The 16,816-nt window shown below is 39.6% G+C and overlaps 1 protein-coding gene across 1 annotated transcript; it reads right to left on the reverse strand.

Moving 5' to 3' along the window:
- Positions 1–267: 267 nt before the first annotated feature.
- LOC107822066 (uncharacterized) lies at positions 268–10,002 on the reverse strand. The gene is made up of 7 exons (XM_075232911.1): positions 9,598–10,002; positions 8,737–8,907; positions 7,375–7,609; positions 1,639–1,861; positions 1,358–1,521; positions 521–651; positions 268–433 (listed from the first exon to the last, which is right to left on the reverse strand). The coding sequence occupies exons 1-5, from the start codon at positions 9,964–9,966 to the stop codon at positions 1,380–1,382; spliced, it is 1,140 nt and encodes a 379-aa protein (XP_075089012.1). The 5' UTR covers positions 9,967–10,002; the 3' UTR covers positions 268–433; positions 521–651; positions 1,358–1,379.
- Positions 10,003–16,816: the final 6,814 nt, after the last annotated feature.

A 16,816-nucleotide genomic window follows, 5' to 3' on the forward strand; every position in this document is an offset into this window, starting at 1 on the left:
ATTAATTAATCAAAACGGTGCTAAAAATGATGGCATGAATCCACAGGGACGCCGGCTGCAAACTACGGCGATGGTCCTTGTAATTATAGAATCATGCAACATTATGGCAATATCCAAAAAGAACAACAAATTACTACCATTTCATGTTGGGTTTTCAATCACCTTAGTGGATGTGGGCAATTTCAAGATGACTTTTATATAACAACAACATAAGAAAAAGCAACCCCCCTCACCACCCTCCCCCCACCCCCACCCCCACCCCCACCCCCCAAAAAAAACAACCAAAGAAGCTTTCCTCATTGCCCAAGAGCAAAACAGAAGACCATACACTAGTAACAAGAATCTATTCTAGTGTTACTCCAAAGATAGCTCAGAAGTCTCTTCTTTAGTGATTTGGACAAGAACCATTTTTTCACTATTTGCTTTTTCCTTCCTGATACATGAAGAAAACTGAATTAGTGTATATTGAACAGAAAAACATGCAAAGATGAACCACAGAGAGGATTAGGTCTATACTCACTGAGAAGTTGGATATTCCAATACTGCTCACTTCATCTGGTCAAATCTTCTGGCAAAATTTGTGTAATCTTATATTCTTTAGTATGATGTTCTGCTTAAGCATCAAGATCATCATTCTTCAAGTTCTAGAGCCTACATCAATTCACGCACGCATAGATCAAAACACTAAGCACTAGAGGAATTGACTAACATTATATTCATTTAATTTTCTGTGGTTCCTTTTCAGGCTGTCCATTTTTCGTTGTCTTTTCTTCACGAGAACTTAATTAATCTTTTCAGTGTGGTAATGAAATGAGGTCCTTCTGGTTAATATACTTCTATTCGCTCAACATCATGTACAACCATTCCTATAATCGCTCAGAATCTAAAATGAATTACAACAGAAACACTAAGTTCGTTGAGAAACCTACCTAAGCTGGGAACATACTAGTATTATGTTGATAGCTTTTCGCTGTAGATTACAATGAGTAAACGATGCTGAAATACTCCTATAGTTCATAGAATCTTTTCTACAGGCGTTCTGAGAGCTTTTTTCAGTTTTCTTTTTTCTCAGAATGCCTATAGAAAAGATTCTATGAAGTTTTTCAGTTTTCACTTGTGATGCTTTTGGATGTAACTACTTCATGCTGATTTTAAATCAATAATACTTAACACTTCAAAAAAAAGAAGTTAACAATCTTTTGTTGCTTAAATTGTAAATTAAACCCAAAGCAAATGAGCTAAACCTTTGGCATTTTACTGCCTTTGTTATCCAGAAGATACTTCATATGTTGCTTCATCAAAGCTGAAGAATTATCAAGTAAATGGACCAAATAAGATAGTAAGGAAGAAAACTCACAGAATGCTTTCTTCTGGAAATTTCAACCGTTGGAGTGAGAGCTGTTTTGCGAATTAAGAATCCGACTCTCTTTCAGCAAAGTGATGAAGTTGGATAAAACTAGTAAGTCATTACGTGCATCTCTCTCATCAAGCCATTGCTCCTCAATATGGATGCGGACATCCCTTTTAGTGCATTCCATTATCAAAAATAGATAGAATTAGAAAGCGGTAAAAGGGCCTGGATACTGAATAACACTTTTGCTGTTACCGACGGAAAAGAAAGGAAAATGAAGATATTACCTCTTCAGAGAAAGAACTTCATAATTTCTGCGCAGATAATCAGCATACTTTATAAGGGCATCCTGTGCATACTGCTTCCCCACCGATCTTACTGCAGCAGCATTAAGCAAATTCTCCAGTGTGCCGTGCTTTTTCAAAAGTTTCAAAGCAGTCTTTCGACCAAAACCAGGAACAACATGCTGGATTCCAGGAACACCATCAACCTCGTCACCCAGTATACACCCTTTTCCAGAAAACCACAAGATTTAGTAGCCAACATAATAACAGCAGATACTCAAGAACGAATTGAACATGGAAAAATGCTAAAGCCTTCTAAGAAAAAAATGATAGCATGAAACACATGAAGCTAAATGGAGAAAAAAAAAGCTTCCGCCTCTTCCTTTTACCAAGAGAATATCTGCATCTTGATGCCCCCTTTCTTCACAACACTAAAGTAGTTTCCATGATGTTCCTGGTCTACTTGTGTCCTAGGACCGGCAAGATTGGCATATATTACCATGTTTGCAAGAAGTTAAACCGTGGAATGAACCTTCTGTTTCAACTCTCAATATTATCTCAACAGTCTAACCACTGCCTTATTGTCAGATGACAAGGGCCACAAACAATGTTTCCTCAATACCAATGGAAAGGGACTTATGGCAAAGCATACAGAACGGTAAACACAGATCTTATAATAAGATACTGAGAGAGGTGGACATTGAGTCTGAAACGGAGGAACAAATTTGAAGGACATGCACTGTTAGATATGTACATAATGTAGTCTTGTCCCACATTGGAATAGGAGTAGTATGTCCTTGTATAGTATAGCTATAAATAAGGACCTCTTGTATTGTATTGAACACACAATATCAATATATCATATTTTCTCCCGTGCCTTCTCACATGGTATCAGAGCTATCGTGAGAGATTTATCGCTGTGCATAAATTCCAGCGATTCCGGGAAGTGAAATCAGTCACCGGAACCCTTTTTTCCGGGGACTTTTCAAAGTTGTTTTGCGTCTGCTTTGTCTCGGTTAGTGTTGTGCAAAATCCAACACTACCACAAGAGTAGTCACTGTCCGGCGACCAAACCCCAGTGAAAATCTCCGAAGGTAGTATAGCGGTCGGAAGAAAATTTTCCGGCAAAGTTCTGACGTCGCGTGGGCCAGCTTGCGGCCATTTTTTGGTGACGATTCTTCAGGATAGATTGTTCCCTTGCAATATCGAGCCTACCCATCCAGGTTACACCAAATTCCGACCACTTTTATATTTTTCCGGCGTGAACAGTGATTTAAGAAGAGGACTTCCGGCCATTTTTTTAAAAAATTTCTTCAGAACAGTTGGGTCGTCTGGTAACTCCGATCCTACCCCTACTGTGTTTATTTCATTCCGACCACTTTGAATTTTTCTGGCTGCTACGGTAATATTCCGAGAGCTACAGTATTTCTGGAGTGAACAGTGTTTTCCGGCGCAGAACAGTGTTCTGTTTTCCTGTTGTAAACAGTATTTTCTCAGCGATTTCTTCAGTTTTCCCAAAGGAGTTACTAATTTTCACTATTTCAAGTTAACCCTACTACTATTAATTGCAGCGACATGGGAACTGATACTTCGAATAGTCGGATGGTTTATTTAGTGGATTATTTTGAGTTTCTTCAGTACAAAGCAGATAAGCAGACATCTTCTGAGATAGCTTCCGTAGTTCAAACAGGTAATAGCGTGACTTGTGTCTCTCAATCTTCATCCTCTGAGTCTTGGATTATTGATTCAGGTGCATCGGATCATATTTTTGGTAACAAATCTCTTTTCACTACTATTTCGTATTCTCAATCTCTTCCAAGAGTCACAATGGCCAATGGGTCTCAATCCATGACAACTGCAATAGGTCAAGTAAGCCCAATTTCTTCCTTACCTTTAGATTCAGTTCTTTATGTCCCTAATAGTCCTTTTAATCTCATAGCTGTTAGTCGCCTAGCCAAATCACTTAAATGTGCCGTTTTATTTCTTGATGATCATGTTTTTATACAGGAACGCAGTACAGGGCGGATCATTGGTACCGGGCGTGAATCAAATGAACTTTATTACCTTATCCTTGCTAAATCACATGGACTCACATCTTGTCTTCCTTCAACAACTTGTCCTGTTACTGATTCACCACATTTATTACATAAACGGTTGGGACATCCTAGTTTGTCAAAACTTCAGAAAATGGTACCTGGTTTATCTCACTTGTCAGCTCTAGAGTGTGAGTCTTATCAGCTCGGTAAGTATACTCGCTCTCATTTTCCTCGACGTATTGATAATCGAGTAGAGTCGCCTTTTACTTTAGTCCATTCAGATGTTTGGGGTCCTAGTCGGGTCAGTTCTACCTTAGGATTCCGCTACTTTGTTAGTTTCATTGATGACTATTCTAGGTGCACCTGGATATTTTTGATAAAAAATCGAACTGAGTTGTTTTCTAATTTCCAAACCTTTCACGCTGAAATTCAAAATCAATTTGGGGTTTATCATCGTCGTCCACATCCAGCATCAGGCCCAAATGATTCACGTCCTGCATCAGATTCTGCACCTACTGCGGACTTGTCTCCTCTTAATCAACCAATTGCACTCCACAAAGGTGTACGGTCCACACTTAATCCTAATCCCCACTATGTTGGTCTAAGTTATCATCGTCTGTCGTCACCTCATTATGTTTTTATATCTTCTTTGCCCACTGTTTCTATTCCTAAGTCTACAGGTGCGGCACTATCTCATCCTGGATGGCGACAGGCTATGATTGACGAGATGTCTGCTTTACATGCGAGTGGCACTTGGGAGCTTGTTCCTCTTCCTACAGGTAAGTCTACTATTGGTTGTCGTTGGGTTTATGCAGTCAAAGTCGACCCGGATGGCCAGGTTGATCGGCTTAAGGCTCGTCTTGTTGCAAAAGGATATACTCAGATTTGTGGGCTTGATTATAGTGATACTTTCTCTCCCGTGGCTAAAGTAGCATCTGTTCGTCTTTTTTTGTCCATGGCTCTTGTACGTCATTGGCCTCTTTATCAGTTAGACATTAAGAATGCTTTTCTCCACAGTGATCTTGACGAGGAAGTTTATATGGAGCAACCACCTGGTTTTGTTGCTCAGGGGGAGTTTAGTAGTTGTGTATGCAGATTGCACAGGTCACTATATGGTTTGAAACAGTCCCCTCGAGCCTGGTTTGGTAAGTTCAGCACAATTATTCAGGAGTTCGGCATGACTCGTAGTGAGGCTGATCACTCTGTGTTTTATCAGCATTCTGCTCCGAATCTGTGTATTTATCTGGTGGTTTATGTTGATGATATTGTTATTACTGGCAACGATCAGGATGGTATTACTAATCTGAAGCAACATCTCTTTCAGCACTTTCAAACTAAGGATCCGGGCAGACTGAAGTATTTTCTAGGTATTGAAGTCGCTCAGTCTAGCTCAGGTATTGTTATTTCACAGCGGAAGTATGCCTTAGACATTCTTGAGGAGACTGGAATGACGGGTTGCAGACCTATTGACTCTCCTATGGATCCGAATGCTAAGCTTCTGCCTGGACAGGGGGAGCCTCTTAGAGACCCTATGAGATATAGGAGGTTGGTTGGAAAATTGAATTACCTCACAGTGACTAGACCTGACATTTCTTTTCCGGTGAGTGTTGTAAGTCAGTTTATGGATTCTCCCTATGATAGTCACTGGGATGCAGTTGTTCGTATTCTTCGGTATATAAAGTCAGCTCCAGGCAAAGGATTACTATTCGAGGATCGAGGCCACGAGCAAATTGTTGGGTACACAGATGCTGATTGGGCAGGATCACCTTCTGATAGACGATTAACATCTGGATATTGTGTTCTAGTAGGAGGTAATCTGGTCTCGTGGAAGAGCAAGAAACAAAATGTAGTTGCTCGATCTAGCGCCGAAGCGGAATATCGGGTCATGGCTATGGCAACGTGTGAGTTAGTTTGGGTCAAGTAGTTGCTCAAGGAGTTAAAGTTCGGAGAAATCAGCAGGATGGAACTAGTGTGTGATAACCAATCTGCTCTTCATATTGCGTCAAATCCGGTGTTCCATGAGAGGACTAAACACATTGAGATCGACTGTCACTTTGTCAGAGGAAAAATACTTTCAGGAGATATTGTTACAAAGTTTGTAAAGTTGAATGATTAACTAGCAGATATTTTCACTAAGTCTTTTACCGGTTCTCGTATTAGTTACATGTGTAACAAGCTCGGTACATATGATGTGTATGCACTGGATTGAGGGGGAGTGTTAGATATGTACATAATGTAGTCTTGTCCCACATTGAAATAGGAGTAGTATGTCCTTGTATAGTATAGCTATAAATAAGGACATCTTGTATTGTATTGAACACACAATATCAATATATCATATTTTCTCCCGTGCCTTCTCACATGCACTATCAACAAAAGAAACTTTAGCATAACCGTTGGAATGAAAAGATTGTCTCACCATTAAGTTATCCTGATTTAAGTAAGCTAATTAGCACAATAATTGGAAAACATAGCTCCCCACGCCAAACAAGAAACAGACAAAATGAAATTCTTGCTTGGGATGTGGTAGTCCATAATTGCAAGTGTATTATCTAACGAATCCTGAAATTTTATGCCGAATTAATCATGGAAAGTCATAAAATTTTATCACATTTTATCTGTCACTTTCTCGTTCTTATATAGAATAAGTACCTGAACCACATAGCTTAAAATGCCATACTCACAAATAAAATAAAAGAGCCAATTGCACTATTAGTTGTCATACAGAACATCCTTTTCTAGTGAAAGAAGCACAATTCACAAACCATACTATGCTCAACTTACAAACAGAATACATGAGTTGCTTATTTCAATGACATACGAAGCAAGCAAGAGCAACATACAAAATAAACTAACTTTTGAGGACCATCTTGGAGTAAGACTTGTCAGAAGTAAGCACTAAAAGAGGGCCATGTCTTTTTTTTTTTTTTTTGGAAAGAAAGAGGGCTATATATCCGTCTAGTTTCTAGCAAATCAAATCGTGAATACAACCTTGGAGCCAAACAGAAGCCACTCACATTATTCTTAGTCATCAATAAAATTATAAAGAATTTTTTTTTGAAAGTAAGATAAAAGAGCAGAATAACGAGTTCGGCTGTGTCCAACGTATTCAACGGAAGAAAAAAAATTTAGTAGATGTCGTAAAAATTTGTAGAACAAGATGTCTTACCCAGATAAAATTCCCACACTGACCATCCATTTTACCCCTCTACCTGGAAAGACCCACTCCTTAACTTTCACTTCTCCCAATTAGCTAAACCTCAATCACGGGCTAGCAGGGTTGGATATGAATCCTCTATATCTGGTCTGCTCTATTCAGGACCATTCCATTTCACTACTCAATAATTTGCCTTCTAAAATAAAATAGGGGTTCTCTTAAACTAGAGGTTCTCTAAATCTCACCAAAATCCTGCCCAACAAGAAAGTAGAATAATGACTTTTAATTTGCAAGTAAATAAGATACTATTAGCTTCAACAAGTACATGAACTAGTAACTCGTATACAAGTCTAGTAACTCACTCAAACATTAGTAGTTTAGTTGGTTGGCTACCTGAATTTTCACCTTGTTGGTGAGGGTTCCATTCCCCACCTTGTAATCCCCTCCCCCATTTCCCCTTCCCCTATCCCCTTTAAGAAAAAGCAAGTCACTTAAGATTAATATGAAAGTATGAAACAATGCCTAAAAGGAGTGTGACATACTTACTGAGGCTCAAATCAGACCTTGGATCACAATTGTACTGTGCCACATAGTGTTTTAGGGTGTAAAAAGACCATCTATTAAACTCTGGTACTGGCATGACAATTTGAACATCATCAGATATCAGCTGTTTGAAGTCTTTGTCAGGAGAGGCAACGACGACTCGGTGTCCCCTTTGTAGAACTTGTTCAACAAGTGTGGCTATAACATCGTCTGCTTCATGTGATTCAATCTTAACTACCTGCATACTACACCTAGTCAAAAGCTAGTAATCAACTCTTTTTTTTTTGTTTTTTGATGAAGTAAAGCTAGTAATCAACTCTTATCTGCCTTCTCATTATGCAAAACCAAGGCAAAAGAGTAGTTCATTACACTGATTGCAATGCCTTTTTGCCAAGTGCATTACAAATTACAATGTGGAAGAATTCATAGAAACAAAACATGACAGTTAAAAATGCCATGTCAAATGCAACTAGTAATAATGCAAGATAACTAAGTCCCGAAGGGCTCCAAGTTGAAATTATAGACGAAACAGATAAAAGTATATCTATCTACAGGATATAGATGGACTAACATTTGGCAAATTGAAGTTGAGTACATACTCTATTTGCTAAAAAACTGGTACAGAAACGGAAAAATATATGAGCAACCCAGAGAAGAAAGCTTCCAAATAAGAATGCAGAGCACCAAAAAAGCTTCTGAACAAGACTCTGCAGCCCAAAAAAATAACTACAAGTTTACAATTATAATTACAGCAATCATTATCAAACCTGAGGTAGGCGACACACAAGGTACCAGGAAAAAACTAGGATTTAAAAATATCGTAAGGGAAGTAGTGGATCTGTACACTTGCCTTCTCATTTGTTATTTTTCTTTGTTTTTAGGAATGAGCTTGCTTCTATATGTGTTCCCACCCAAACTTACAGCTGAAATGACATTAGATGGCCGCAGAAAGTGTTCTCTTGAGGGCAAACTTGCTCGTACTGATTATTCCATTAGCATTTATCGGTTTATTTAAGTGGTCCAAGATTCTTTCTTTCTCCATTTAACTTTACTAGACATGAATCTCCAGAGTTGTAGCTTGCTACATTTCATCATAACCAACTCACATCTCGGGAAACAAAATTTTACTGACAGAGAGAAAAAATAAAATCTATATCATAGTTCATGCTTCTTAGTATCTCCAGTTAGAAATAAACATTATACTAGTTAATATCAGTTTACCTTGTCTATGCACAAAAGAAATTTTTTTTCTCAAATTGTTAGTAAAAGATAACTGTCAGCTTCAGACTACTAAAGAAACCATATTCCAAGGATGCATCAATAAAACAAAAACTACATGTGTTGATCAAGAAAATGTTCACTCACAGGAACATTGCAGTTGCGAAGAACATCCAAGACAAGTCGATGTGACGTTTCAACCATACTCCTTGGAGATTTTCCTGCACCTGGAAACTGATGCCAATGTTTCCTTCTTTTTGCTTTATAAGAAGGTAACAACTGTCTTCTATACTCATTACCTCTTTCCCCGTCAACAACCTGTTACACAGTCACCCATTTCAAACAATGTGTAGTTCATGATGCTTTTAAATACCGTCTACACCTTCCAAGATACACTTTTTTGTACAATAAGATGAATCAACATGCATGTATTCCACTTTTATTTCTTTATGTCAACTCTTCTCTTTCTATGTTCCTAACCCAATTGCTAGGATTTCTCTATCCTTATTATATTTTTGAAATTCCTGAATTCTAAGACAGTTTTTTCTTTTTTTCATTTCAAATTATTAGCTATTCATTTACATGAAGAATTAAAAGTTTTATCCACCTAACTCACTCTTGGAGTTAATAGTGTTAGTGTAATCTTTGGCCTATCCCTCCATGTTGTACTTATAGCAAACATCTCACACACACATGTACTTATCTGTGACTGTGTATAGATACTCACTTTCAATTTATGTCAACTTGGGCACAGAATTTAAGAAATAAATGAAAGACTTTTGAAATTTATGGTGCACAGCATTTGTGTGACTATAATAATTTTGAAACTCGTGTTATTAAACATAGCATAACAATTGCATGGCTATAAAGGCTTGTCAGGGCGAAATGATAAATTTAAGTTAAATTGTTTTCAAATTTAAAAAAGAGTAACAGACCAAAAAGAAAATAGGCTCAAATAAATTGAAATAGATAAGTACATAAATACAGAGAGAGAGGCAGAGAGCTTACAGCAATGACAGGATCAGTGAGGCTAACTTGAGAGAAGAAAAGGGAAATCCAATGAGCAAAAGAAAGCAAAGAAGGGGTACTTCCTTTGTAACAAAGAGGATTAACATCCAAGAAAAACACCCTCTTTTTTCTTGTAATATTCTTGTAATCGTTTTTCCCAAAAGATTCATTCCCTGCTTCCAAAATTGGGTCTTTTACAACTGGACTATGAGAAGAAGAACAACAACAGAAATGGGGCCGTAGTTTTAGTAATTTTCTGCGCTGTAAAGGTCTATGTTGTGGGGAAACAAGAATTGCGTGGTGGGTAGAGTTTGGAATTGGGAGAAAATAGCGAGGATTGATGATAAAGGTAGCTTTATGAATCTCCATATTTGCTAGTAATTGTTTTTGTAGACGAAAGCTTAAATGGAGTTGTAGTTATCTCATCTAGTCATAAGGTATTAATGGAAACTTTAGGGATTAAAAATGTTAAAAGTTATAGTTGAGGTCTATAAGCTTAACACTCCATAGTTTAGGGACCAAAACATCTAATAGCTTCTTTGGACTGACTAGGATTTCAATTGCTCTTGGTCCATGCAAATATGAGTAAAGATGACAATTAAGACAAAATACAGTCTCAGTCATTGGTAAATTTTAAATTTGGTCCTTGTATATGGTTAGCCCGATTTTACTGATTTATCGGGACCAGCGTGAGGGATCGAAGATCGATCCCGTAATAGATCAAACCAAGGCACTAGTATAAGATATCGAGTTCGGATTCGAGGTACCGACAAGATCGAGGCCGGTAGTGATCGAGATCAAATGAGATATACATCGAGCAAGATCGAAGGTAGCATAATAACAGAGAAAGTGAGATATCCATGACTGGTCGAAGATCATGGCGTAAATCTCAACAAATCAAGGACAGTTAATTAGCTAATTATGAGATTTTCTTCTGTAATTAGGGTTAAACCATAATTAGGATTCCTCTACTATATAAAGAAGAGCCCCAATCATTTGCAAGGGACACACATTCTGGCATATCAAAGCAATATAATACTTTCTCTTTAGTTTATATTCTTGTTCATCAGCTTGTTATATTTTTAACTATTCTTGCACCAATAAGGTCGAAGGTATTCAAGCTTGAGGGCTTAATTCCATTCAAATACTGGTTTGCTTTATCCTATTGTCAATTTCCATTATTAATCTTCATACTCATCAATTGGTATTATGTGAAAACATGTATCTTTAAAACCACATTATAAGTTTAATTGTTATCCAATTTTTAGGGTAAACAGTTTGACGCCCATCGTGGGGCTAAGGTAATAGTATTTCCCTGGTATTAATTCTCATAACACACACTACTTTACGCTTGTTCTCGTAAGTATCTTTGATTTCAGGAATCAACATGTCAAACTCTCAAGTAGCACCCACTCACACGGACAACGGCCTTGGTCTTCATGGTGAGAACTGAAACATAGTCGCCCCGGGAAACGGAGTACGTCCAGCTAACCCCGATGGACTGCCGGCCATAGACCCGGTCGATGTCAGCTCCTATATTGCCATTAATGGGACTTTGGGTGTCGACCTTGAAAATAGCATCCGCAGAGATGCTCGAGCAGCCGATCAGAATGCACAGAGCGATAAAAAAGGCGGAATTAGCCTTCGAATGATATTTGAGATATTGCAGACTCAACAAGCTGCGATAACATAACTCCAAAATCAGAATCGAGCACCAAGCAGAATAGACCTCGAAACATCACAAAAAGTTATTCATAAAGCAGAACCTATACCGGAGAAATCGAACGCCAATGAATCGGGGATTGACCCCGCCATCATGAAGATGCTTGAAGAGCTCACTAAACAGATCGAACCAGGTGAAAAGAAAATCAAGTCTAATGACAAAAAGGTAGAAATATACAACTTACGAGTTGACCAAATACCAGGGGCACCCCCGATTCTAAAGGGTTTGGATTTGAAGAAGTTTGTGCAGAAGCATTTCCCTCCAAGTGCGGCTCAGAAGCCTATCCCGAAGAAATTCTGCATGCCAGAAATTCCCAAATACAATGGAACCACCGACCCTAATGAACATGTCACTTCTTATAGGTGCGCAATAAAGGGGAATGACTTAGAAGATGATGAGATTGAATTTGTTCTATTGAAAAAGTTTGGAGAAACTTTATCGAATGGGGCAATGATATGGTACCATAATTTGCCGCCCAATTCCATCAATTCCTTCGTCATGCTTGCAGATTCGTTCAGGAAGGCACACACCGGAGCAATAAAGGTTGCAACTAGGAAATCAGACCTCTTCAAAGTGAAACAAAAGGACAACGAAATGTTGAGGGAATTCGTATCTCGGTTTCATATGGAACGCATGGACGTGTCCCCGATCACATATGATTTTGTTGTTCAGGTTTTACTAAAGGTTTCAACGAATGAAATTCAATAGCGTCACGACAACTAATGCAGAATTTAACAGAATATCCAGTTGTGACCTGGGCCGATGTACATAATCGATACTAGTCAATGACTAGGGTTGAGGATGATCAATTAGGAACCCCTTCCGGTTGTGTCTACCTGAATAGGCCCATCGGCAGAATTCAAAGGGACATCGATAGAGAATCCCGATCGAACAGAGATCGATATCAACCATATAGCACAGATCGTCGAAACAATGGCCCAGGGCGTAATTCCGTTCGAAGTGATCGAAGGAATGATCAAGGACAGAACTCCCGAGGGCTCATGAGTAAAAATGGCTTCGATAAATATGTCAAACCCACAGAAGCACTACGACTGTTAAAATACAACTTCACCATCGATGCATCGGGAATTGTATCGGCCATTGGGCGAATCAAGGATACTAGCTGGCCCAGACCCATACAGACCGATCCAGCTTAAAAGAATCCTAATCAAGTATGCAAATACCATGGTACCCATGGTCATAGGACCGAAGACTATAGACAGTTAAGGGAGGAGGTAGCTCGTCTATTCAACGAGGGTCACCTTCAAGAATTCTTAAGTGATCGAGCCAAAAATCACTTCAAAAATAGAGATTTGAACAGGCACAACGAGCAGGAAGAACCACAACATGTGATTCACATGATCGTTGGAGGAGTTGATATTCCTCAGGGACCTGTATTTAAAATTACCAAGGTGACAATCACAAGGGAAAAGCAAACTCGGGATTACTTACTAGAAGAAACTTTGTCTTTCAACGATGAGTATGCAGAAGGGATCAAACAACCTCACAGCGATGCATTGGTAATATCTATACTTATGAATAAAATTCAAGTCAAATGTGTGTTGATTGATCCAGATAGCTCGAAAAACATTATTCCATCAAGGGTCGTAGAGCAACTCGGCCTCCAAGATCAAATCATGTCCGCGACTCGGGAACATAATGGCTTCAACATGGCAAGTGAAACCACCAAAGGGGAAATTATGTTGCCATTAAATGTGGCCGGGACTATCTAAGAAACAAAGTTCCATGTGATCAAAGGCGACATGAGGTACAACGAGCTGCTCGGAAGGCCTTGGATTCATAACATGAGGGCAGTACCCTCGACGGTTCATCAAGTCCTGAAGTTCCCAACATCAGAAGGAATCAAAACGGTGTACAGCGAACAACCCGCTGCCAAAGAAATGTTCGCAATCGATGAAGTAATATCGATATCGGTGCTTTCATCAACAAAGGGATCGGAGTCAAAAGGAAAGCAAGAATTCAAATAGCAACCATAGTCACCGGCCTCGGCCCGATCGGAGGAGCAGGAAACTTTCGAGGATGATGATTACATGATGCCTCGAACCTTCATGATCCTCGATAATTCTGATGCAACAAAGTCAACAGTCAAAGAGTTGGAACAAATCATACTGATCAAGCATTTTCCCAATCGAAAGGTATACCTGGGAACGGGGTTAACCCCCAAGCTTAGGAAAAAACTCGTTCAATTCCTTTTAGATAACATGGATTGTTTTGTTTGGTCCCACCTAGATATGACAGGGATACCACCGGAGATCACTACACATCGACTAAGCTTAGATCCGAAGTTCCACCCCGTAAAACAAAGAGAAGGCTCCAATCTGAGGTAAAACAAGCATTCATTAAAGACGAGGTAACAAAACTTCTCAATATAGGATCCATTCGGGAGGTAAAATATCCCAAATGGTTAACAAACATAGTTGTAGTCCCTAGAAAGGGAAATAAACTTAGAATGTGCGTAGACTACAAAGATTTAAACAAAGCATGCCCTAAAGATTCCTTTCCTTTGCCGAATATCTATCGCGTGATCGATGCCACGACCGGCCACGAGATCCTTAGCTTTCTCGACGCCTACTCCGGGTACAATCAAATACAAATGAACCCGGAGGATCAGGAAAAGACTTCGTTCATTACTAAGTACGGTACTTATTGTTATAACGTGATACCTTTTGGACTAAAAAATACCAGTGCTACCTATCAACGCCTAGTAAATCGAATGTTCGAAGAATAAATAGGTAAATCGATGGAGGTTTATATTGACGATATGTTAGTTAAGTCCCTGCGAGCAGAGGACCATCTAAAATATTTGCAGGAGACCTTTGACATACTAAGAAAGTACAACATGAAACTCAATCCGGAGAAATGTGCATTCGGAGTCGGTTAAGTCAAGTTCCTCGGCTTTATGGTATCAAATCGGGGGATCAAAATCAACCCCGATAAAATCAAGGCAATCGAAGACATCACAGTTGTTGATAATGTCAAGACTGTACAAAGGTTAACGGGACGCATAGCCGCCCTAGGGTGATTTATCTCGAGGTCCTGAGATAGAAGTTACCGGTTCTTCTCAATTCTTAAGAAGAAGAGCAATTTCGCATGGACCCCAGAATGTCAACAAGCCTTAGAGGAACTCAAACGATACCTGTCGAGCCTACCATTGTTTCACACCCCGAAAGCGGACGAGCAACTCTACTTATTCTTAGCGGTCTCGGAGATAGCGGTAAGTGGGGTCTTAGTTCGAGAATAGAAAGGTACGCAATTTCATGTTTACTATGTTAGTCGTACCCTAGGTGAGGTTGAGACTCGGTACCCACACTTAGAAAAACTGGCGCTTGCTTTAATAAGCGCCTCTAGGAAATTAAAACCATATTTTCAATGTCACCCAATTTGTGTGGTGACTACCTATCCCCTTCGCAATATTTTGCATAAGCCCGAACTCTCGGGTCGATTGGCCAAATGGGCCGTCGAAATCAGCGGGTACGATATCGAGTATCAACCCCGAACGAACATCACATCTCAAATCTTGGCAGACTTCGTGGGTGACTTTACGCCAGCCCTCATACCAAAGGTCGAAAAGGAACTATTATTAAAATCGGGTACATCATTGGGGGTTGACCCTCTTAACATATGACGCTTCGAACGTGAAGGGGTCCGGGCTAGGCATCGTTTTAGAGCCACCCACATATAGTACAATTAGACAGTCTATCAAAACTTCTAAATTAACTAACAACGAGGCCGAGTACGAGGCCATGATCACAGGTCTCGAGCTAGCTAAGAGCTTGGGAGCAGAGGTCATTGAGGCCAAGTGTGTCTCCCAACTTGTGGTAAATCAAGTCAACAGAACTTTCGAGGTTCGAGAAGACCGAATGCAAAGGTACTTGGATAAACTACAGGTCTCTCTGCATCAATTTAAAGAATGGACCCTACAACATGTACATCGAGAAAAAAATAACGAGGTCGATGCCCTTGCAAATCTAGTATCATCCATTGAATATGACAAACTTAGCTTGGGAACTATCGTACAACTTTTGAGGCCAGTAATCGAAGAGGGTCACGTTGAAATAAACTCCACAAGTCTAACCTGGGATTGGAGGAATAAGTACATCGAATATCTAAAGAACAAGAAGCTTCCATCGGATCCTAAGGAATCGAGGACTCTACGCATGAAGGCCACACGGTTCACATTGGTCGAGGATGGAACACTGTATAGGAGAATGTTCGATGGACTATTGGTGAAATGCTTGGGACTAGGAGACGTCGACTACGTTCTATGGGAAATTCACGAGGGCACTTGTGAAAATTATTTCGGTGCCAAGTCATTGGTTCACAAAGTCATCAGAGCATGATACTACTGGGCCAATATGGAAAAAGATACAAAATAATTCATTCGAAAGTGCAACAAATGCCAAAGGTATGCGTCAATGATTCACCAACCCAGAGAGCAACTTCACTCAGTCCTATCCTCATGGCCGTTCATGAAATGGGGAATGGATATCGTCAGCCCTCTACCAGCGGCCCCAGGTAAAGCTAAATTCATTTTGTTTATGACTGGTTATTTTTCTAAGTGGGGAGAAAGTCAGAGAAAAAGAAGTCATAGACTTCATCTGGGACCACATTATATGTAGATTCGGGATGCCTACCGAGATCGTATGCGACAATGGAAAACAATTCATCTGTAGCAAAGTGACAAAGTTTCTCGAAGACCACAAAATAAAAAGGATCCTATCGACACTGTATCATCCTAGTGGGAACGGACAGGCCGAATCAACAAACAAGACCATCATACAAAATCTAAAGAAATATTGAACGTTGTTAAAGGAAAATGGAGAGAAATATTGCCCGAGGTCCTTTAGGCATATCGAACAACGTCGAAATCCAGTACGGGGGCAACACCATTCTCTTTAGTCTATGGTGTTGAAGCTCTGATCCTGATCGAAGTCGGGGAACCTAGCTTCAGATTTCGGTATAAAACGAAAGAGTCAAATCATGAGGCTATGAATACGAGCCTCGAATTGCTAGATGAAAGACGGGAAACCGCCTTCGTTCGAATGGCCGCACAGAAATAGCCGATCGAAAGGTATTGCAATCGAAGAGCCAATCTTCGACACTTTAAAATTGGGGACTTAGTTCTGAGAAAGGTCACCCTCATTACTCGAGACCCAAACAAAGGAAAACTTGGCCCAAACTGGGAGGGACCGTATCAGGTCCTCGATATCGTCAGAAAAGGATCCTACAAACTTGGCACGATGGACGACATACAATTACCAAATCACTCCTTAAACGATATTACTGTTAAAGTATGACCTTCTCCATTTTCATTTATATTTTATTCTAACCAATTGCAGGTGTTCAATCGGAGACATCGAATGATTCTTCATCACGAAGTCATTAGGTCTGAAAGCACGCATTGCACTCTTTTTTACTTAGACTGGTTTTTGTCCCAAATGGGTTTTTCCGGTGAGGTTTTTAATGAGGCAACCA

The sequence above is a fragment of the Nicotiana tabacum genome, chromosome 16 (assembly GCF_000715075.1).
Source record: "Nicotiana tabacum cultivar K326 chromosome 16, ASM71507v2, whole genome shotgun sequence".
Taxonomy (NCBI): Eukaryota; Viridiplantae; Streptophyta; class Magnoliopsida; order Solanales; family Solanaceae; genus Nicotiana; species Nicotiana tabacum.